The following is a 24,587-nucleotide window of genomic DNA, read 5'->3' as shown; positions in this document are numbered from 1 at the left end:
CTGCATGAGATAGAAACCATGAATTCTCTGTGTGCCATGCAATGGATGCAAAATGGGGTGTGGTGGCATTGCTACAGAAGTAGAGTATTAGTGAGATTATGTGAGAGAAGGAAAGGTGGAAGAAGGGTAATGGGGAGAGAAAATGGTCTCTAAATAGGTGTTTTACTTAGCAGAAATACATATAGAAAGGGACCTATTGCTATAAAAGTTCTTGCTCTTTCACATAATAAGAATTTTGAGCCAGAGACCTTTTCTTATGCACAATCAGAATGTAGTGCACCAATAATAGCACATTGAACAATTGTATCCTATAATAATGTTCTGTTTTTATTACAATTTGGCACATACTGAATGTTCAGTTATACAGTCTCTTAGCTTATGCAATTTCATATGGAATTGGGAATACTCAAAATTAAATGAGAAGTTTTTAGAGGAGCAGAGGGTTTATCAAGTGCATTATTCACGGAGTATGTACATGAATATTGGATTGTTCAGATGTTGCATGATGAATGTATTGTTGTAATTACAGCCAAGAGGCAACAAAAAACATGGTGCATCCTTTATCATCACTAGAGCAATTACAGGTAAATATGACTTATTTTCATTGAAGGATTGTTGACTGGTTTTATATTCATGGCTTAAATGATCTGTGTATGGGTTCTGCTTACAGGCTTTGCTATGCCTGGTATTGTGATGGGGCTAGTACAGGGGTTCTCAAAGTGGGGATCGGTACCCCTTAGGGGGTCACGAGTTTATTACATGGGGGGTTGCGAGCTGTCAGCCTCCACACCAAGCCCCACTTTGCCTCCAGCATTTATAATGGTGTTAAATATATTAAAAAAGTGGTTTTCATTATAAGGGGGGTGTGTGTGTGTGTCACACTCAGAGGCTTGCTATGTGGAAGGAGTCACCAGTACAAAAGTTTGAGAACCACTGGGCTAGTATAATGGAACGTATACTATGTATCAATCTGGGAGCAGATTTTTATAGTTTTCCCCTTTGTATCTTCTTAGTTGTGAGTTTGTTCTGACTAGATCAGGGGTTCTCAGACTTTTGTACTGGTGACCCCTTTCACACAGCAAGCCTCTGAGTGCAACCCCCCCTTATAAATTAAAAACACTTTTTTTGTATATTTAACACCATTATAAATGCTGGAGGCAAAGCAGGGTTGGGGGGGGGATGCTGACAGCTCAGCTCGGTAATAACCTCATGATTCCCTGAGGGGTCCAGGCCTCCACTTTGAGTACCCCATTGGGGCACACTAATAAAACATGCATGTGACAAGCATCTGTATTACTGCAGAATGATCTTGAGCTTTTGGCATGTGTCTTTGTCAGACCTAATGTTTTTAGTTAGGGTTTCTGAACACTTCTACAGAATGGTTTTTAAAATCATGGCATGCTGCTATTACTATGATTGATGTATGCATGTTAGTAATTTTCACCCCCCCAGATACTTTTCATTGAGTTTTCAAAAGTTCATGGGGTTTGAACTCTGTATTTACTTATTTCATAAAATTTGAGTTTCAGTGGTCAAGTAGAAATACGAAGAATATTCATTTTTATGCCAAAAATACTTTTTCTGAGAGTTCCCAGTGTCACAATTCAGGGCAACTGCACCTGTATTCCCCTTCTATGATCAAGCAAGTGTATCCATCCAGGCTTCTGACTCCTCGACTGTTGCCTCTCTCCCTTTTGACTGGGGTAGTTCCAGGCTGAACAGTTCCCTGCCTAAACTGTGACCGCCCCATCAAAAGACAGGTTGCTTAAGTAGGCTTTTTTGCCTTTTCTTGAGAGAGATGTGTTTACCACCGTTAATCTACTACACAGATCTTCTTAAGCAAACACATTTTACTCTTAAGGCAAAAGCAATACAGAGAAAACATGTTACAAACAATAAAAGAACCTACACATGTGCTAATAAATTTACCGGAGATCACCCCAACTCCAACATGGGTTCTGGCTGATGAGCAGTCCGTCATACCCCACACAGGGCTCTTCCTATGGTTTCAAGTTTGTAACATCCTTTGCTCAGAACAAAAACACAGTCTTAGGCCTGGTCTACACTACGGGTTTAGGTCGACTTTAGCAGCGTTAAACCGAATTAAGCCTGGACACGTCCACACAACGAGGCCCTTTCTTTCGACTTAAAGGGCCCTTTAAACCGGTTTCTTTACACCACCTCCGACGAGGGGATTAGCGATAAAACCGGCCTTTGCGGGTCGGAATTGGGGTAGTGTGGACGGAATTCGATGTTATTGGCCTCCGGGAGCTATCCCACAGTGCTTCATTGTGACCGCTCTGGACAGCGCTCTCAACTCAGATGCACTGACCAGGTAGACAGGAAAAGACCCGCGAAGGTTTGAATTTCATTTCCTGTTTGCCCAGCGTGGAGAGCACAGGTGACCACGCAGAGCTCATCAGCACAGGTAACCGTCATGGAGTCCTCCCAGGATCGCAAAAGAGCTCCAGCATGGACCGAACGGGAGGTACGAGATCTGCTCGCCATATGGGGAGATGAAGCAGTGATAGCTGAACTCCGTAGCAGTAAAAGAAATGGAAAAGTATTAGAAAAGATCTCCAAGGCCATGAAGGACCGAGGCCATAACAGGGACACACAGCAGTGCCGCGTGAAAATTAAGGAGCTAAGGCAAGCCTACCACAAAGCCAGAGAAGCAAACGGAAGGTCCGGGGCAGAGCCGCAAACTTGCCGCTACTACGCGGAGCTGCATGCGATCCTAGGGGGTGCAGCCACCACTACCCCAACCGTGTGCTATGACTCTCTCACTGGAGAAACACACAGGGAAGACGGTTCGGGGAACGAGGAAGATGACGATGGAGGTACTGTAGGTAGCTCACAGCAGCAAGGAAGCGGAGAAACCGGTTTCCCCAACAGCCAGGATATGTTTGTGACACTGGACCTGGAACCAGTAACCCCCGAACTCACCCAAGACCCTCAGGGCACACAGGAGACCTCTGGTGAGTGTAACTTTGTAAATATTTGTAAACATTACAAAAAAAAGCAAGCAAGTCTGTTAACGTGTATGGGGATGGAGCGGAAATCCTCCAGGGACATCTCCAGAAAGCTCTCCTGGTTGAAATGGGGTGATTTTATTAAGGGGGACATTCAGAGGCGCCCGTTCCTGCTATTCGGACCAGAAATGTTCCCCGCTGTTAACCACGCGGTGGGGGGGAGGGGTGAAGTGATCATCCCAGAGAATCGTGTGTGTGTGTGGGGGGGGTGGTTTACTTGTGTTTGTGCCGCATGTTAACCGGGAAACCGCAGCCCCCTCCTTTTACATTGAAACCCCATTTTAAATGGACAACCCAATTCATCCTTGAGATGGGAAATGCGCTGCTGTTTGCAACCTTTCCCGCATGTTAAGAAGGTTAAATAAGCCAAAACACTGTGGCCTACGATGGCTGCCTGCAAGCCGAAATATGCGACCTTGTAATGAAAGAGTGTACCCATTGTTCCCTAAAATGTGTCTTTTTTAACCACCTCTCCCTTCTCCTCCACCAGCTGCAAATGTTTCTCCTTCGCAGAGGCTCGTGAACATTAGAAAGAGAAAACGTAAGACGAGGGACGAGATGTTCACGGAGCTGCAGATGTCCTCCCACGCTGATAGAGCACAGCAGAATGCGTGGAGGCAGTCAATGTCGGAGATGAGAAAAGTCCAACATGAACGAGAGGAGAGGTGGCGGGCTGAAGACGATAGGTGGCGTCAGCTTGCAGACAGACGGCAAGAGGCAATGCTCCGTCTGCTGGAGCATCAAAGTGATATGCTCGAGCGTATGGTTGAGTTGCAGGAAAGGCAGCAGGAGCAGAGACCGCCGCTACAGCCCCTGTGTAACCAACAGCCCTCCTCCCCAAGTTCCATAGCCTCGTCACCCAGACACCCAAGAACACGGTGGGGGGGCCTCCGTCCACCCAGTCACTCCACCCCAGATGATCGCCCAAGCATCAGAAGGCTGGGCTTCAATAAGAGTTAAAGTTTTAAAATGCAGTGTGTCCTTTTCCATCCCTCCTCCCCCACCCATCCCTGCTACCTTGGCAATTATCCCCCTACCTCTGTAAGGAACTAATAAAGAATGCATGAATGTGAAAAAACAATGACTTTATTGCCTCTGCAAGCGGGAGGGGAGGGGAGGGTGGGGTGGGGTGGTTGGTTTACAGGGAAGTAGAGTGAACCGGGTCGGGGGGGGGGTTGGAGGGTTCATCAAGGAGAAACAAACAGAAGTTTCACACAGTAGCCTGGCCAGTCACAAAACTCGTTTTCAAAGCTTCTCTGATGCGCACCGCGCCCTGCTGTGCTCCTCTAACCGCCCTGGTGTCTGGCTGCGCGTAATCAGCGGCCAGGCGAGTTGCCTCAACCTCCCACCCCGCCATAAATGTCTCCCCCTTACTCTCACAGATATTGTGGAGCGCACAGCAAGCAGCAATAACAATGGGGATATTCTTTTCGCTGAGGTCTGAGCGAGTCAGTAAGCTGCGCCAGCGCGCTTTTAAACGTCCAAATGCACATTCCACCACCATTCGGCACTTGCTCAGCCTGTAGTTGAACAGGTCCTGACTCCTGTCCAGGCTGCCTGTGTATGGCTTCATGAGCCATGGCATTAAGGGGTAGGCTGGGTCCCCAAGGATCACGATAGGCATTTCAACATCCCCAATGGTCACTTTCTGGTCCGGGAAGAAAGTCCCTTCCTCCAGCTTTCGAAACAGAGCAGAGTTCCTGAAGACGCGAGCATCATGTACCTTTCCCGGCCATCCCACGTTGATGTTGGTGAAACGTCCCTTGTGATCCACCAGGGCTTGCAGCAGCATTGAAAAGTACCCCTTGCGGTTTATGTAGTCGGTGGCTTGGTGCTCCGGTGACAAGATAGGGATATGGGTTCCGTCTATGGCCCCGCCACAGTTTGGGAATCCCATTTCAGCAAAACCATCCACTATTGACTGCACGTTGCCCAGAGTCACTACCCTTGCTATCACCAGGTCTTTCATTGCCCTGGCAAATTGGATCACAGCAGCCCCCACAGTAGATTTGCCCACTCCAAATTGATTCCCGACTGACCGGTAGCTGTCTGGCGTTGCAAGCTTCCACAGGGCTATTGCCACTCGCTTCTCAACTGTGAGGGCTGCTCTCATCTTGGTATCCTGGCGTTTCAGGGCAGGGGAAAGCAAGTCACAAAGTTCCATGAAAGTGCCCTTACGCATGTGAAAGTTTCGCAGCCACTGGGAATCGTCCCATACCTGCAGCACGATGCGGTCCCACCAGTCTGTGCTTGTTTCCCGGGCCCAGAATCGGCGTTCCACGGTATCAACCTGCCCCAGTAACACCATGATTTCCACATTGCTGGGGCCTGTGCCTTGTGAGAGGTCTATGGCCATGTCAATTTCCTCATCACTCTCGTCGCCGCGCTGCAATCGCCTCCTCGCCTGGTCCGGGTTTCGCCTTGGCATGTTCTGGCTCTGCATGTACTCCAGGACAATGAGCGTGGTGTTCATAGTGCTCATAATTGCCGCGGTGATCTGAGCGGGCTCCATGATCCCAGTGCTAGCTATGGCGCCTGGTCAGAAAAAAGGCACGAAAGTAGTATCTGATGGACCAGGAGAAGGAGGGCGGGAGGGAGGGAGGGCCGAGTGACGACATGGCGTACAGGTACAGGAACAGGGAGAAACACAAACAACTGTCACACAGAATGGTCCCCCCAAAGATTAAACTGGAAACCCTGGGCTTAGCAGGCCGTTGATTTCACGGAGGAAGGGGAAGCAAATGAACACAGAACAAATCTATTTTTTACATCTTAAGGTGGCAGCCGACGCTGCAGCATGAGTGACAGCCATACCAGTATGACGATGACGGGTACCAATCATAATATGCCATCATCTGCCAAAAGGCAAGGGGCTGCTGCTGTGTAGCAATGCAGCCCCACGTCTGCCAGCCCCACGTCCGCCAGCACCCAGCATCGCCCTCGGCCTCTTCTGGGTGCTTAGCAGACAATATTGGGCAATTGGCAGAAAATAGTATATTATGACTGGTAACCGTCATCATCGAAACAGTAGCATGTCTGCCCAGGTGGCCATGATTGACAGCCATACCAGTACGACGACGACGGGTACCAGTCATAATATACCATCGCCTGCAAGGGGCTGGTGCAATGCAGCACTACGGCTGCCAGCCCCACGGCTATCACTCATGCTACACCGTCTACCGCCAAAAGGCAGTTAGCAGCTGCTGCTGTGTAGCAATGCAGTCCCACGTCTGCCGGCACCCAGAGGACATATGGTGACGGTGAGCTCAGCTGAGCTGAGCGGGCTCCATGCTTGCCGTGGTATGTTGTCTGCACAGGTAACCCAGGTAAAAAGGCGCGAATCTATTGTCTGCCGTTGCTGTGACGAGGGGGGAGGGGCCTGACGACATGTACCCAGAACCGCCCGCGACACTGTTTTGCATCATCCGGGCATTGGGATCTCAACCCAGAATTCAAAGAAAAGGCGCGAACCGCTTCTCGGCTCGAGCTGTGGCGCAAACGTAGTATCTGACGGCCTAGGGGAAGGAGGGAGGGGGGCCGAGTGACGACATGGCGTACAGGCACAGGGAATTAAAATAAAGAACGGTGGCTGTGCATCAGGGAGAGACACAAACAACTGTCACAGACTGGTCCCCCCCAAAGATTAAACTGAAAACCCTGTTGACGGAGGGAGGGGGAAGCAAATGAATACAGAGAAAATCTATTTTTTACATCTTAAGACGACGGTGCAGCGTGACTGATAGCCCTCGGCATCTTTCTGGGTGCTTGGCAGCAAATACTGGGCGGTGTATGACGATGGTCTTCAGGCCTATTGTACGAGCTGCTGCTCAGGGAAGACTCTGCTAACGTGCGATGACCCGACTTGTAATAGGCCGGCTAACAGTCATAATACACCATTTACTGCCAAAAGGCAAGCCCCACGGCTGCCAGCACCCAGATCGCCGATGAAGGCTACCAGTCTACTGCACCGTCTACCGCCAAAAGGCAGTTAGCAGCTGCTGCTGTGTAGCAATGCAGTCCCACGTCTGCCGGCACCCAGAGGACATATGGTGATGGTGAGCTCAGCTGTGCTGAGCGGGCTCCATGTTGTCTGCACAGGTAACCCAGGTAACCCAGATAAAAAGGCGCGAATCTATTGTCTGCCGTTGCTGTGACGGGGGAGGGAGGGGCCTGACGACATGTACCCAGAACCGCCCGCGACACTGTTTTGCATCATCCGGGCATTGGGATCTCAACCCAGAATTCCAAGGGGCGGCAGAGACTGCGGGAACTGTGGGATAGCTGTGGGATAGCTACCCATAGTGCAATGCTCCGGAAGTCGATGCTAGCCTCGTACTGTGGACGCGGTCTGCCGACTAGAGCACCTAGAGCATTTTATTGTGTGGACATACACAATCGGCTGTATACAACCGATTTCAATAAAACCGGCTTCTATAAATTCGAACTAATTTCGTAGTGTAGACATACCCTTAGGGAGTATCAATAGGCCAAAGTTCTTCCAACCCCTCCCTAAGGATTGAGGCCTTCGTGGACCAGAGGTCCTGTCCATTTACTGAATGGGGAAGAATGCCATGAGTCAGTTTATTTGTCCAAAAATCCTTTCTTTGTCTGTTGATCCCTGGATAATCCAGTTTGGATTAGTTTATGTGAATCTTTCCAGGCAGTGGTAACTGGAGATATTACAACCGGAGTGACTTTGACTGATCACCCTCCTCTGTTCTCACTTCCTGGAGGCGCTATATTTTTACCTTTTCCATGGAAATACATACAATCCCTCAATAACCCATTAACAATTGCATTTTTAATAAATGGACCCCAATGGTATTAAACATAATTCAGTAAGGTTTATCCAGGATATTGTAGGAGATTGCCTGATTTGTCACACCCAGTTCTTTTTATTTTCCGCTGTAATTTGAGGACTGATTTTTTTTTTAACTGTTGAAGCAACTGTCTCAATTTATTTCTTTTCTCTTTTCATAGGTCCTGCATTATTTTTGCTTCAGTATATCTGGTACAGGTAGGTTTGTTGAAATTGGAAACAAAAATATTAATTTTTTGACAAATATTATTCCTCATCATAACATATTTTGCTTTAAAAAGTTTTTTTTTTTTTTGCCATGCCAGTAAAGACACCCCTCCCTCCTCAATCCTGCTTCTCTTGAGAATTACTGTTCCACTGAACCCAGTTCATGGCCACATTGTGCTTGTTAAAGCTGCCAACAGGTATTGGAGGTCAGAATTTGGCCACTAAAGTGAGTTTCTGCACTAAAAAGTGACTCTAAACAACCAAATGGCATTGTAGGGTTCGATGTTTATCTCTGTGACTCCATATTGTAGTGCTGAGTCATAATAAACAGTATATGTAGATTTATATTATTGGCCGTGGGGCTCTCTTTCCTTGTGTTGACACTGTGCTGAATACACTATAAAATAAGTAAATGATCAGACAAAACCAGTTCCCCAACTCCTTAAAATGAGACATACCATTCCTGCTGTGACCACAAATATAAGGAATTGGAAGGGAAAGTGGATGATCATCTCATTCTTGTTGCTAGCAAGTGCAAGATTCTATGTAAAGAGGTCCTGTGATCAGAAGCCTAACTATGAATGGCTGCTGCACCCCTGGCCCCATGGAATGATAGACTTTTATACTTACTAGTCCCTTGAGACAATTGGGATGAACCTGCTAATCCACCAGATAAGTGACACTGTCAAACATGCTAGTTGTTCTGAGATTTATCAGGACATAGTTTTAATGGATGTGGGAATTTCTGTTTGTCTGGTTTGAGGGCCATACCTCTCTTCATAACAATGTCCTCTGGTTCCATTTTCTGTGTAATTTGATGGACAATAATGTTCTTCTTGTCTGCAACTCAAGTGTTTTTTCTTTTTCTTTTCCTTGAGCTTGTACACTCTCTAGGCTTTATGTTATGTGTGCTACTAGACCCGGGTTCTCAGGACAAATTATTTGGTGGCCTTGGAGTGCAGCTACCAACTCTTGCTGGTGGCCGATTATACATTTTTTCCTAAAATACTTAATTAGCTCTAGGAAAAACAGATACATATGCACATATACATGTACAAATCATTGTAATTTATTTGCTGCTAGCTAGTAAATCTGCTGTGAAAAGTGATATTAACCAACATACAGGTATCACTTTTCACAGCAGACTTACTCAGCCCCAGGAAGTCTGGGGACAAATTAAGCCTTAGATAGAGGATTGGGGGATGCATCAGGGGCCGGGGCAATGGGGAGCAGGATGTTGGCCGGAGAACGCAGCGGGGATTGGAACCTGAAGCCCGATGGCCAGAGCCCCCCCACCACCCATGGACTGAAGCCCAAATTCTGAGCTCCACCTCCCCTGGGAAGATGGGGACTTCACCAGCTGTCCAACCCTTGCTGGAAGCCCCAGCAACCAACACCAAGGCTGTTCATCCAGGAGGACCAGGGAGGGGCAGGGAGTGGGTCCTCCTGCCTCATCACAGCCCAGGAGGCTGTAGCCATAAGAAAAGCCCCTGATGGCTGCATGCCCGCATTTGAGAAACACTGTACTAGACGTATTCAGGTTTTGGTTGAGCTTGTAAACTGTATATTTCCTTGGTCCTGCTCCCTCACTACTCAGTTCTGCAGCATCTAGAGTGCTGAGTTCAGACTCACTACTTTTCTCCATTCTTAATATGCATCTTACGATGTTTACCTGCAGTGAGCATTCCCAAGTCATTAGAAATTCTCTTATGTCATTCTCCTTCCTGAAGTGCTTGGTAGGGCCCTAGACATGATTGTGGACTATGCTACTGACTTGTAAAGTGATTTGCTTGAGGTCAGACAGCCTCTTAACACCTTAGTTTTCTCATCTGTGAAATGGGGTTATACTTATGTATGCTGCTTAGAAATCATTTGATGACAAACATAGCCATCTAAAAGTGCAAAGCATTTTTGTTTTTGATACAGAACTTGAAACAAACACAATTATATTCAGAATCAGTTCATGCTAGTGTAACTTGCTCTGAATTTTACAGTATTCCAGCAGAAAAGTAACTTGTCACTTTTTTAAGGATTACATGTATCCACTTGAAAATTGTGATCTAGTTTTGTCAGAAGTCTAAAATAACAACTTTTCCAAGAAGTAATTGGGATTGGCATAGGGATAGAAGGGACGTAATACAATGCATGTCTCACAAAACACACAGTAAAAATTGTTCCGATAAACTCATACTATAATGGACAAAATAAAAATGTAAACTTAAGTTCTCTTTCAAGAAATAAAGGAAAAAACACAAGGAAGACTCCTGAATTGGAGGAGCCACTGTTTCCACTGAACTGTCACATCATTGCTAATCTTAATTTGCGAATCAGTATAATGTGTTTAAAATCAAATGTTCTAGGAAGGTCTCTAGCAGGATATAGCATACATAAATGACAGTCTTAGACTGTAAGTTTCATTATTTAGATTCAATTCAATATTTAGTCTGTCATTTAGTCAGATTCTAAGTTTTTGATTTTTTACTTGTAATTTCAGTCCTGCAAAGTTTTCCCTCCCTGCTGGGCTTGTTCGTCTGGTTAGTAAGCAGATCAACTGGCATCTAGTGCTTTCAAGGTAAGAGGAGTATCATTTTTCTTTCTGTGTTCTTTGTTAACACACACGTTGTTTTATATACATTTATGGGAGGAAAAAAGGCAAGCTCACTCTTTCTAGTAATTTTTGTAATAACAGTTAAGTTGGTTGAGCAAGCATATAAAAAATTCTATTTAGACAGCAATAATTTAGCATTATCAGAGAGACATGGGCAGAAGAAGAAGAAAATAAACTATGGGTCCAGATTTGGCCATGGGTTTAACTTTGGTGGCCTCCCCATCCCTGAAGCTAGTGGTTTGGCAGTGTTGTCTGAACCAGCTCATTTAGTTTTACCCATCATATCTGCTGTGTATGGAACTGCTTGCAAGCTTCCATCCTCCTTCTCCTGCTCACCCCTGAATGCGAGCTCAATCTGCAAGTAAAGATGGTGAGTAGGATAAATCTTTGGCTGAGAATCTACTGGATGACTTGTCAGGGTTTGCTTTACTAAAGTCCTAGAACCTGCAAGGAGCTATGTCATCAAGTTCCATTAAAGTTAGTGGGAGGTGAGTATAATGTGGTTTCCAGGAGTTGCTCAGCACTTTCTAAGTCTGGCCTTTAATGTGTGGAAAAATTCTGGGACTGAAAATAGCTGTTTTGCAATAGTTAAATAAAAAAAATGATTTTTTTCTAAGAAATGGAAAATGTATACATAGGAGAATTGCACAACCTGATTTAGTTTGTAATAGCTTTACTCAGGGTGTTTTACTATGGCTCTCAAACATCGTATGTGTCATATTGGGTTTGAACAAAGGTCCAGCAAGTCTGGTATCTGACTGAAGGCAATGGTCTATGCCTGATGCTTCAGAAGAAGGGAGGACCCCTTCCCTCAATTGTGCAATGCTGTATATTTTGAGGCAGGATGGGAATTTCCTTCCTCGCCCCAGTAGTGATCAGCTGACACCCTGAAACATGATATTTGATTAACTCTTGTCTTAGGCATAATTACAAATATTTCTGGCTTTAAAATTATCCTTCAGCAGTGTTTGACTCTGACCTCCTTTGGATCAACCATTTTAGATTTTTTAATAGTGCTAATAAAAAGTGAGATATTAATAGTACTGAGTTATATGATGCAGCCAGTGACATATGGAATCTATTAACTGTGCTAATTTACATAATGGGGACCGGTATCTTCTAATAATTATCATGACCCAATTATTTTCACTTGGAATGTAAGACAGAATTTAAATCTGAGTTTGTAAAGTGATACCTAATTGTGTGACCCATGTTTTACAAAAGCAACTTTTTATTATAATTGAATTTTAACGTGAAATGCTTTTTTTCCCTCCTTTCAGTAATGGTAAACTGTTGGCAGTTGTTCAGGACCAATGTGTAGAGATCAGGTAACTCAGTATTATCTATCATTTCACTACCAATTTCATGGAGTATCTTGAGAAAATGGAGTTAGGGATTTATAAGCTATATTTTTAAAGGTAAAGTTAAATTTTTGTATTTTAAGGCATCATAATTTGTGAAATGGTCTTAGAACCTATTAACTTTAAAAGCAGCAGCTTTACACCCTTTGCTTTATTCCTGACACTGCCCATAAACACAAAAACTACATTTTAAAAAATGAAGACACATAGAGGCATAAACAAGATGGATGAACTTCACTAAGCACATTTCATGATCTTTCATTGCTTTTGTCCTCCTTTGCGTCTCCCTCTCTCCTTTGTATTTCATTTCTTGCTCTGTTAAGTAATTTCTGGCTTTTACCTTCTGAGGTGCTGAGTGCCCTCATCTCTCACTGAAGTCACATTGGGGAAGGAAGAGGAGGTGTTTGGAATCTCACTGGATTGTGGCAAGGAGCTGTCATTTTACTTAGCTGTAAAGTGCCTTGAACACTTACGGTGCTGTACAAATAATACTGATTTGAGTAAAATGATGTAGAGAATTTTACTTTCCTCTCCCCCACAATTGACAACTGACCCACCTTCATTTGCAAGTTCAAAAGCAACCACCACACGCTTATCTGCAGAACAAGTCTTGACTGAGTGTATTTGCTTGCTTCACAAAAATCCATTTGCTGGAAGATCAAACCTGCTATTTATATGTAAAAGAAGAAAATGTATGAAAACTGTTTTGATGAAAATAGACAAAAACATCACAAATGTCAAACTTCTAGAATGTAAGGTTGAAGTTTGCATTTTTACTGTGTGGCTGTAACTGGCAGAATTTTTACATGGTTTCTGAAATACTAACCTTAAAGGATACTGAGTTTATGTAGATCCCACATTTACCTGCCTAGTTTGTCAGGTGCTAATATAATCTGGTGGAATGGATGCCTCTGACTCTTTTGAGCAGTTTTGTCCACGGAAAGAGAGAGATCCTAAACTATGTTTTAAACCACCTTGGCTGTCTGAGGATGGAATCAAATGTCTTAATACAAATCAGAATTAACTACGTGCTAATTCTCAAATTATGCACTTTCAGTATTTTCTAATTATTTTATAAATGCTGCAGTAATTGTCAGTTTTCTTCATCAAAATTCAGTTAATTACATGTGTTCATGATTTACAGGTCTGCAAAAGATGACTTTGGATCCATTGTTGGAAAATGTCAAGGTATGCAAAACTTTTTTTATGTCAAGGAGGTTTCTTAAGCAGTATTATTGCTTATTGGGTTTAAAAGATTATTCATATGTTCTTTTAAGGAAATACCTTTTAATAACATTGATACAGTTTGACAGACTGTGTTTTCTCCACTTTTTCCTTCCCTCCACCCTAACTAGGATACTGAGCCTGAATCTCTGATGTGGAGAGGGTAGAGTTAAGGGGGCATTTTGAGGCAGAAGTAAAGTATTGAATATCAAAAAAGTAGATGGACTACAAGCATTGATGTGTACAAAAGTATTTTTGTTATGGTGTGACTGCACAGTGGTTCAGCTGTCCTCCACCAAAGCTCAGTTAGAGATCAAATAAATGTTTGTGATAGGAGCTGAAGGGAGTACTTCATTTTTATTTTTTTTTAAAGGTACCATAACTCTAATACAGAGTCCTTTGCCTTCTCTATCCTATTAATCTGGCTACCTCCTGCCATGCTTGGGGAAAATTTCAAAAGCACTTACGGGCCATAAATCTCATTGACTTTCAGTGAGACTTAGGCTCCTAAATCATTTTGAAACTGAGATTAAGGTGCTTTTGGAAAGGTTACCCATTGTGTTTAAATGACTCCTTCACATGTGACATCTTTTATGTCTGAGGAAGGGAGCTCTTCCTTTAAAACAGCCATATCAATGCAGTATGATGGTAGGACAGATGCAGTAGTGGTTGTAAAGTAGAATTACAGTAAGCTTCCAAAAAACTTATTACAATAATTTTCAATAGGGTAATACTATAGTGCTGGAAATGAAAAGGGCTATATTTGGCTTATACTGTATGTACCAAACAAGTTAGTCTCTCTTTTTCCTTCTGATAGTCTTAATTTTCTGTCTGTTAGATAATGGGATAGGCTGCCTGGGATAGGCTGTCATCTTCTCTTTGCTCATTGATCCCAGTGGATGCTTATTTTCAGGTGGTAAGATGATCAGTTATTGTTGCTAGACAATAATAAGTGCACAGTGCGATGATTGAACTCTTTATGGTCTTTAGAGAATACACTTTATGTAGCACCTATCTACAAAATTATTATGTGTCTGTGTAATAAGGAAATTTGAGGCAGAGTTTCTGTTATATCTCTTCCATTTTTTTACACCACTCTATTTTTAAGCCATTAAAAAGATTCCCACATATGCAAGCAGTACATTGATGCTGTGTTAAGAATGACATTTTTATAGTACAAAAGTTAGGAAATTAAGACTCCTAGTCTCAAGGTTTTCCACTACTGTGAATGAGTCACAGTAAGATTCATTTACGTGATCCAACAAAACTGTATTATCCTAATTAAGACTCAGAAAGTTGATAGATGAAAACAGTTAAGTACAGTTTTATAATGAAACCATGGCCATATTATTTTTATGTCATCTTATGTCTTCCTTCTCTGTAGTGCCGAGAGATCCTAACGCACAGTGGAGACGAGTGGCATGGAGTCATGACTGCACACTGCTTGCCTATGCTGAAAGCACTGGAACTGTGAGAGTATTTGACCTGATGGGCAGTGAGCTCTTTGTCATTTCTCTGGTATTTACCCTCTTTATTAAATAAAGTTTCATACAGTGGAACCCTGTGTAACTTGTATGCACACAAATGACTGCTTCTACTCACTCCTCTGTAGAAGTTTAATAACAGTATATTCTAGTGCAAGGATTTACACTACAAAGACTGTTAATTTTACAAATGTGCTCTTAGTGTTTAGTAGTATAGTATGAAGTATTTATCATGACTAAATACAATTGAGCTATAAGTGTTAAATGAACAAGTACATTTTCCTGCTCACTATTTTCGCTGGAAGTACCAATGGATCTTTAAAGAACACAGTTGACGGGAACTTTATCTTGACTCTCATCCAAAAATATGGCAGATCCAACAGCTTTTGGTGGCCTCTAACACTTTACTGGGGCATCAGACTCTGAGGCAATGATACTCAGACTGAGCTTGTGAGCCGCAAGTGCTCTCTAATGTCTCTCCTGCAGCTCTTTGCAGCACGTGATATTAAAACACAGTGTGATTTAATTATTAACCAATCATTTTGCTGTGAGAATAATGTGTGTGTGTGTGTGTGTGTATTATTTGTATACATGTATATAAACGAAGCAATGAATTCACACTGCTGTGGCTCTTTTGGGTAATGTTGATCACTAATTTGGCTCCTGAACCACTGAGGTCTGAGTATCACTGCTCTAAGGGCTGGTCTACACAAGGGGGGGCAATTGATCTAAGATAAGCAACTTCAGCTACGAGAATAGCATAGCTGAAGTCGATGTATCTTAGATCAACTTACCTCACGTCCTCATAGCGCGGGATCGATGGCCATGGCTCCCCCATCGACTCCGCTTCCACCTCTCGCCCTGGTGGAGTTCTGGAGTCGTCTAGACTAGACGCGATAAATCGATCCCCGATAGATAGATTACTACCCGCCGATCCGGCGGGTAGTGAAGACGTACCCTTAGGGAACACTGCCAGCACCGCTAACCACAGTAGTATCTGAAACTGTGCAGCTTATATTCTGATTTGATCACAATTCAAAGTTGGCATTGCTGCTACAGGGATTTCAACAAAGTGGTCTTTTATTTGAGGAAACGTAATGATGTTTGCAGCAAGCTAATAATTTCAGAATTAAAATCAATAAATCTTTCACAGCCTGAAGGACAAGTTATTATGAGCTAACATTTTTGAGTATCTTTTAATCACTTTCCTTCAATATATTGTCTAAGCATCTTATGTTCTGTGTTATCATGACTGCTTTTTCCTTAGTATTGTGAAGGGCAAATGCATTTTCCTCTGGAACTAATGCAATATATAAATTATTTCTGTTAGTTCAGCTTAGCCGCTTTCTTGTGTTTTACCTATAAATGTCTGTCTTTTTTTGGGTTGTTTGGTAAAAGGCAACCAGTTTTCCAGGAGATTTGAGCTACGCAATTGCTGGATTGATCTTTCTAGAATATAAAGCAAGTGCCCAATGGTCAGCTGAACTGCTAGTCATCAATTATCGTGGAGAACTGAAAAGTTACCTTGTAAGGTAAAAATAAACTCGGATGCTTGTGGTACATTTCAGAACAAACTTAAAGAACCTTTTTTTCCCTATAAAATGTAAACTGTATTCATTTTTCCTGGTCTAGTGTTGGAACAAACCAAAGCTTCCAAGAGAGTCATAGTTTCAACTTCAGCAGCCATTATGCCCATGGAATAACTACAGTGGTTTATCATCTTGGGCACAGGTAAGCTTTTGATCAGACTAAGTAAAATGTGAACAATCATTGTAGTGATAAATACCTACACGCATTCATGCAGTGATTCTTAGGAATACCTGTTGCTAATTAGCTGTCTCTAACTGTGAATGGTCTCTGGGTGGATGATGCCATTTTACTGATAGTTCAGGCTCATGACGTAGAACACAACTGCAAGAATGCAGTTCTCTTTGGAATGTATGGGAAAGTTAGGAGAACTTTATGGTCATTGTGGCTTCCATCCTGCAAACTTGTGAACTCAGTGGAACAGTTTGCATACATATGTGCAGGATCAGGACCTAAATTTGTAATTCTGCTTTATTCGGGCATGATCTAACGCCCATTAAAGTCAACAAGAGTCTTCTCATTAGGATCAGGCTTTTATATGTCACATTAACTTTTTATTAAAATGGAATTTACTATACAAAGTTATAATTTCCTGCTTTCCCATGCATATAAATTGGATCTACTTTCTCTCCATTCTTCTGTACCTGCAACTGATGAAATCTTCTTCCGATGGGATGGTTATTTATTAAGAAATTAAGTATTCAGTGTTACTTTTTTATGTTGTGATTAGAGTATTTTTCACATTCTGTTCGAATTTGGCTTCTAAAATATTGTTGCCTCTTTTGACCTGAGTGGCTAGTCAAAGTTTGGGGCCCTGCCAATTGTTAGACCTGGAATTTGAAATTGATGGAGTCTGGTATTTTCTGTGATGCAATCTTGTTTATTTACAAGGAATGTACAAAGTCTTTGGCCTTACTTAATACTTTCAAACCAGTATTGGTTAAATACTCTGTCAGAGAACAGAAACTACAGGCAGGCACCGCTCCCACAGACTTATATGAAAAATGTCTTTTTTACTTCAGAATGCCTTAAAGTCACATAGTAGTTGTGAAATGTGTAACTACTTAACTTGACTGATGAAATCCTCCATTATTACATCAAATATCCCTAAATACACAGGTTAGTTATTTGCGGTACTGTAACTTTTTTGTTGGTCCTTACCACAGGAATGAAGTAATATGTGTTCGGCTACATAGTGAAACTCACATTATAGATGTTGAGGAATAGTGAGTCTTATTCTCTTGCTTACCCTGGTGTAAATGAGGAATAATCCATAGAAGTCAATGGGGTTACTCCAACATAAAACCTCATGGTGTATGATCAGAATTGGGCCTAATAATCCAGCAGTGCCAGTTGTTGTTAATTTTTTGTGATAAGTTCTCTGTGTGTGGTCAGTGATGCTGGAGTTTAGTGGCAGTGAAAATGCTAACTCCTTTAACAGTTATCCAAAGTAGTCTTTTTTTTGGCTAATCCGGGATGTCAGTCTCTGTTTTGAGAGAGTTTTGTTCATTGGAGGAGATGTAGGGACACTTGCTGATATGACAACCTGCTTTTCCACAAAATGGAAAAATATTATCCCAAATGCCAAAAATGTTCAGAGGAGTTTTCTTAAATTCCTTATGTAGCTCTCAATTATCAAATAAAGCACCAGACCTTAGAATGGGGAGATCATGCTGTATTCTTCATTGTTTGAGTAATATCAGATTCATGCAAAATGTACAGAATGTACAGTTTTGAATCACATTTTTTTATTTTCATGCATAGTTTTTCTTTGCATTCGAATTTTTTCAACTACATTAATAGAACTGTCAGGCTTTGATATTCAAAGCTTTTCTATGTTGATTTTTTTGTAATGTGTCAGGCACAGATAGTGGACTTGAAAGACTGGCTAATTGGCTGCTCTTCATTTGGATTTAGATGAGGCTAGGAAGTGGCTTCCATTCCTTTTTTTCCTGATTTTTTTTTTTTTCAAAGTGATGTTTAATTATTTAATACACTTGTGTCTCTAAAACAAATATTTCTTTCATGTATTAATCTATTTTTAAAAACCTCACTCTCCTTTCAGTTTTTCTTCAATGGCAGTACGTAAGAGCAAGAGTCTAAACTTTGGTCTTGGAAGGTAGAATTTCTCCTATGAGAACTGATATTGTTGTGTTTGAGACTGAAAATTGGTGCTATAATTTTCGGAGATGAAGCTAGGCATGTCTTCCGTTGCACCAGCCAAGTTGAAAAAAGTTAAAGGCAACATCACTGTGTTGAGGTGTAGGGAACTTCTGCTCTGATTATGCATACCTAATGAGATGGCCATACTTACAACTCAACAAACAGTTTTTTCCTTAGCAAGGAGAGCATCAATCCTGCTTTATAGTCCTTTTAAGTAGGAGACTTGCATCTTGGAGTTAACTGATTTAGTGGGTTAATCCTGGCTTTGGTCAGAAGTGAAGGAATTTGGTCATCTTCTCCCTCATTTGTTCATATCACGTAACATGGCATAATTCAAATTCAGTACAAGTGACAGTCTCCTCCAGTGTTTCAGGGTATTATAGGTCAGAGTTAAAATGTTTTGGCAGAGCTGTATGGAGAAACTTATACAGCACCTGGCTGCATTGGGCCTCATTCAGGCCAAGCCTATTAGCTCTTGACATTTACTGTGTTTGCGCCCAGATCTTAAAAACAAGCCATCTTTCCTCCTGCCAGATTTGTGATCAAGACTTGATTAAACCTTCAGAATGAATTTTACTGTACTGTGAAGAATATTGGCTAATACATTACCTCACAGTACATGTGTGTGACTGATCCAGACATTACTTGGATGTTCTTGGCTGTTTCATTCTCTTTGTGGAAAAATTACATCATTATGTGTTTTTTTTTTTTTTTTTTTCCATACTAGGTATATTAGCTGCTATGGAATTTCTAAAAATGGAAAATAAATCAATTGATGTATTTGACAGTTGAGTAATAGAAGCTCTGAATATCATGCAGTTACTTGCACACAAAGCAATCTTGTCAAAACTATTTATGCATGGAAAACTTTGAGATAAATAAAATATTTATTGCATAAAAAGTGTTTCTTATCCCAGTGGATTTGGTCAAAGTCTTTCGTTTGATTGATATTAGTCAGTAAAGTAAACAAAAGCAGCAGACAGTGTTATCAGGTGCCTTTTGTTGTTAGAAATGTTCAGTAGCCAGAGGATTAGAAATTATGGCTGATTTAATAGGAAGCATACAGTTGATAAAAGTTGTTTCCTCACATTTTATGTAAATACCGTCTGTTCTATGAGGATTAGTAACATTCTGGCATGAAAAGAAAGATGTGCTGTACCTAGTGCTGGAGGATGGCTTCCATCAAAGCTATCAGCATTCAGATATGGTCCTAGATTCATAATAATAGTATCATATTAAATCTTGAACAGTTGGAAGAACTTATGTTTAGTAGTGTTTAAAAATCAGTATTCGAAGGATTTTTTTAATTCTGTGGATGAAGAGAATGAAACAGATGATACTTTGACCCTGTGAGTGGGCAAATCCTCTGTTCCTCTTGATTTTTGCATTCATTCTGGGTGTCAGACAATTCTTGACTTCTGACACCATAGAGCTCAAGATTCGTAAGCAAAGCCTTTTCTTGGAGTTATTCTTATTGTCCAGAAAGTGAGAGAATTTAAAGGGAGACGGCTAGATTAAAAATTGCCTGATTGTGGACCTATGTGAATGCTTTATTGAAATGGTAAGAACTTCAACTGTCTAATTTACTTGCCATTGTTTTACTTACTATTTGTTTGCTTTCTCCTTTTCGTTTAGCATGTTTGTGTGTGAGAGAGAGAAAAACCAGACTGGTTCATTCATTAGCATATGTATAATATAATCATGTAGCCCTGTAAAATTGCTACATAATTGAAGTTCACTTTTAAAGTTCCACAGAGTTGTGGTTAAGAGTCTGTGCTTCATTTTAAAACAATTTTAAGACTCAAGATGCAATAATTGCAAAGTAAATAAATATAAATGATGCAATGCTGTTCAGTTGAGTCTGCAGACAACTTGAAACAATAGCTGTGTGAAAAGTGTAAACTTTAAAGTTTCACTGCTGATAATACTAACAGACATGTTAAACTTGTCTGATGTTGTTTGATGTGATGTCAGGATTAGGAGCTGAGTACAGGTATGCATCCTGTTGCCAAAATGGGTTGGAGTACAAGATGAGAAATTTAAATCCATCCCTCAGATTTGAAAGCTACCTCATCAACTTCCCATAGTGGGACGGGACAGAGGAAATTCAAAAAGCCTCAAGTGCTTCTTGGACAGCAAAACCAAAGCCTCCACCTGTGCCTTCCTAGATGTGAGTAACCCTAATTGTCCCCTTTCTCAAAGATTGCCTGAAGCTTCAGGATAGCGATTGGTCAGTACCTCCATTCCTCATTCATAATCGCTGCAAGTGTGAAGCTAGTCTTTGCAGAAGACAGAGCTTTTCTCAGGGGCGAGTGCAAGGCTGCAGAGCCAACTTCCACAGGAGCAGACCTCACCACTTCCCATTCCAAGTGCAAGGCACTGCTTTGACCTTGCTGTCAATAATAAAAGCACATAGTGGGGCTGACATAAAAGAAATCAATAAAACCCTCACAGAATTTTTCTAGAAAATGACAAGTGCTGGTCTCTTTCCGTAATGCACTTTTGGGAGGTGCTCGGAAACTATGGTTATGAAGGTGGTATAAGAACGGGTGCCCTGCCAGGGTTCGCCTGCCAGCAAGATAAGCCAGCAGAAAATCCATTCGCCCTTTGCAACCCTTAGCTTTAGATCTGGATGTTCCACTGGTGATCAGATATTTGTTTTTTTTGGTCAAATCTTGGAGAGAGAGACAATGCTTAATTTGTAATGAAAGAGCTGCTGGGGCTCAAGCAATTATTTTACATTCATAATTGATGCAGCAAGCCTAGAGGTGCTGGGGCTATGAGCTGCCAAGCCTAGAGGTGCCGGGGCTCAGCCCTGGCACAAATTAAGCACTGGAGACACAGTTCATCGACCCCATACTCATGGCCTAAAGTTGTTCTATATGGCAGAGTGCAGAGAGAGAGAGAGAGAGACCATGGACCATACAGGGAGACAGTGGTAAAATATGATATATAAAACCATCCAGACAAAACCCCCACAGGCTCAAATGACAGCTCAGAACAGACATGGATGGAATCTGCTCATACCTCGGCTCTACCCCACCTTGACATTTGATGATGATGGGGAAACTTATACAGTGCAGGTACGAGTTAATGTAAAAATCTTAGCTTACTGAAAATATTTGTTTAAATAAAACATTACTATTTTTATATTACAATGAATGTCCTACTGAGTGGACTGGAGGTCAGTGGGGAGAGAGCTTGGGGGAATGTTGCCACTATTTTAGTTCTAATGTGTCACATAGAATATGGGGTTTTGTTTTCACGTCTTAGTTTGGTGCACTGACACGGTCCTGTGTTGTTTTGAACTACTAGTTCTACAGAGAGAATATTTAAATAAGTATAGTGAGAGGTTATTGTGACTTATGGAGTCACAATTATGACTTAATGATACTGTGCTTATTATTCTCTCAGGTTTAGAATTAAAAAAAAAATTGACTACAAATGCAAGCGCAATACAGTCTCTTCTCTTTTCCCTTCCCTTCCTTTGTTCAAAGAGTGGCTTGGTTTGGTTTAATGAATGGGTGTACTCTGAGAACTGTGGTTTGGAATTTGAAGTCACCACATTTTTAACAGTGAGGGTAATTAACTGTTGAAACATATTAGCAATTCACTGTCACATGGCATCCAGTCTTGATTTAAAGATATGTGCTAATGTCTAGTTCAACCACAAGCTGTTGGGCTAGATGCAGGGATCATTGAGTAAAATTGTATGGCCTTGGGTCATTCCAGTCAAAATAGACCGCTGTCTCTTGTGAATTTATAAACTTTGTTTAGCATGGATTGTATTTGTAGTTGTTTTTGATGAGAGGAGTCTCCAATCCAATTCGTGTTGAAAGAATGGGGAAGGAATGGTGGAGTCTGCAATTTGTGTTGGGAGGATAGGAGAGAGAGATTTGGGCACTCTGAGTCATAATGGCATGATGGATGAGGGACTGTTTGTAGAGTGAGAAGAGAAGTCATGCTGGACATTAATCAATGCTCTGGTCTGTATGTGAGGTATATGGGCAAGAAATTACTGGATGTGTCCTGTAGCAGGTTGATAGCACTTCTGGCTCTGTGAAGCATGTATGATGGATGGGTGTTTGGTTCGTTGGGTTTGTAGCTCATATTGGAAATGCAGAAATGGAAATGGAGAATGGATGTGAAAGGGCTTCTTATATGAAGGTTGAGTCTGTGTGAGGATTTGTCTCCAACCCTGGGCTTTATTTTTGCAATGTCTTACCAGTTTGCTGAATAAATAATGTTTTTGAATCTTACAACCTTACCTCTTTTTCTCTTGGGTCTGGGAAACCATATGCATTTACCTACTGTAGAATTGTGTGTGTCTTCAATACTATATTGGCAGGGAGACTGCTTTGGCGATCCCCAACAGATAATGTGAGAGTGGTGGTGGTGATAAGGGGAATGCAAAACATGCATCTGTAATCTTTTCGTTGACATAGTCTTGGTTTATTCAAATTATGTAAAACTGAGAGAGACAAGATGAGAGGGGAAATAACTTTTATTGAACCAACTTCTGTTGCTTAGACAGACAAGCTTTTGAGCTTACACAGAGCTTTGCCTCAGATCACCTGAAGTAGGTAAAAGCATACTTCAGGTGACCTGAAAAAGAGCTCTTTGTAAGCTCAAAAGCTTGTCTGTCTCAGCAACAGAAGTTGTTCCGATAAAAGTTATTTCCTCATTCACATTTTCTCTAATATCCTGGGACCAACACGGCTACAGCAGCACTGCATCTATAAAGCTAAGCACTTTTGACTCAAAGGATCTGATTGTTGGCAGCCTGAGGCACCTGTCAAGTTTTTTTTATTATTTTGAGTCTCCTGTCCAGCTCTGGAAAATAATTAATAATTTGTAAACGGATCTAGGCCTTTTCTATGGCTCTCGGAAGAGCTTTAAGGTTCTTTTGATAGCAGTGGCTCTATTCATCTTAATAGCTTCTGTTCCCGCTGTTGCATTTTGCTGTCTCTATGAAGAGCTTTTTAAAATTTTAAGTATGTGCTGCCATGATGAATTCTTCTTCAGTCCTGGGAGAGAAGGTCTTTTTGTCTTGGGAGAAGGTTCTTTGTCTAACTTGATGTGGCAGCTTCATTCCAGCTGTCACTGAATTTAATCTATCCTGAGAAGAGACTTTTAAATTATAAATGTAGTGCACTGTATGTGATGATTTTTCCAAAATCCCAGGGAAAAGACTTATTTGGATGGAGTTTTTAAAAGCTAGTTTGGGCAGAGTTGGAGCTTCTGTTGCTGCCACCATTATTGACAACTTTTCCCTTGATCTTCATGCCACTGTTGGGCTATTACTCACCTCTGACAACAGAGTGTAGTCAGTTGTAATCAAATTTTAGGACTCTGACACCATTGGGATGTTTCTAGTTTAATTTAGTCTTTTTTTTTTTTGGCTTGGTAAATGAGAGCTGATATAAAACTTGTGAAGTGCCTGTGGACTGAATAAATTATATGTGGCTGCAAATAGTTTAATCTTGTGTATGTTTGACCCCTATCTTGTGATTATTATCAAACGACATCTGTGCAGTAGGTCTTTCATGACTTGCTGGCTTCTTTGTGTGGATACATTTCTACTGTTTTATTGCCTGCCTTATGCATTTTGTTGTGGCACTATCTGAATTTACACTTAGCACCACTTTTTATCACGCAACAGATGGGTACTTGTGTATAACCTACATGTGAATCTGGCTCTTCAAAATGGGGGAGGGAGGGAAGAAATAAACCACTTACATTTTTGGAGGGCAGTAAAATAACAGTATGCTTACTGTTGATCTTTCAGGCAGTTCTCTGTGTTTGGTACTGAAGCTAGGTCTTCAGTCCTTACATTTATTGAACTCCCATAATAATACCAGTATTTTCCCAGTTCTTTATATGTTTGTGTCAGGGTGGACTAGGTCTTGAGCCCTCTGCTGGAGGCCTCATGGACCTGCCACACCACGCCCCAGAAAAGGGCAATGGAGAGGGCCTCCAGGCTGCCTAGAGTGGCTCTGTGGGACCCAACCAATCAGGGCCCAGCAGGCTAGTATAAAATGAGCTGCAGGGCTAGCCGCGAGAGTGAGTTCAGTTCCTTGCTGGAGTTGGAGGAGCACAGAT

At 41.8% G+C, this 24,587-nt stretch overlaps 1 protein-coding gene across 1 annotated transcript in view; it reads left to right on the top strand.

The window, feature by feature from the left end:
* The window catches only part of NBAS (NBAS subunit of NRZ tethering complex), a 343,164-nt gene that overhangs the window by 6,810 nt on the left and 311,767 nt on the right, over nt 1-24,587 (top strand). Inside the window, exons 2-9 of the mRNA XM_034766908.1 lie at nt 530-584; nt 8,013-8,049; nt 10,553-10,630; nt 11,947-11,994; nt 13,172-13,215; nt 14,636-14,769; nt 16,134-16,267; nt 16,368-16,466. Of these exons, the coding sequence (XP_034622799.1) occupies nt 530-584; nt 8,013-8,049; nt 10,553-10,630; nt 11,947-11,994; nt 13,172-13,215; nt 14,636-14,769; nt 16,134-16,267; nt 16,368-16,466 (629 nt within the window). The remainder of the gene's footprint in view (nt 1-529; nt 585-8,012; nt 8,050-10,552; nt 10,631-11,946; nt 11,995-13,171; nt 13,216-14,635; nt 14,770-16,133; nt 16,268-16,367; nt 16,467-24,587) is intronic.

The sequence above is a fragment of the Trachemys scripta genome, chromosome 3 (genome assembly GCF_013100865.1).
Source record: "Trachemys scripta elegans isolate TJP31775 chromosome 3, CAS_Tse_1.0, whole genome shotgun sequence".
Taxonomy (NCBI): Eukaryota; Metazoa; Chordata; order Testudines; family Emydidae; genus Trachemys; species Trachemys scripta.
The sequence above is the reverse complement of the archived record's forward strand: the minus strand, read 5'-3'. Positions and strand labels throughout refer to the sequence as shown.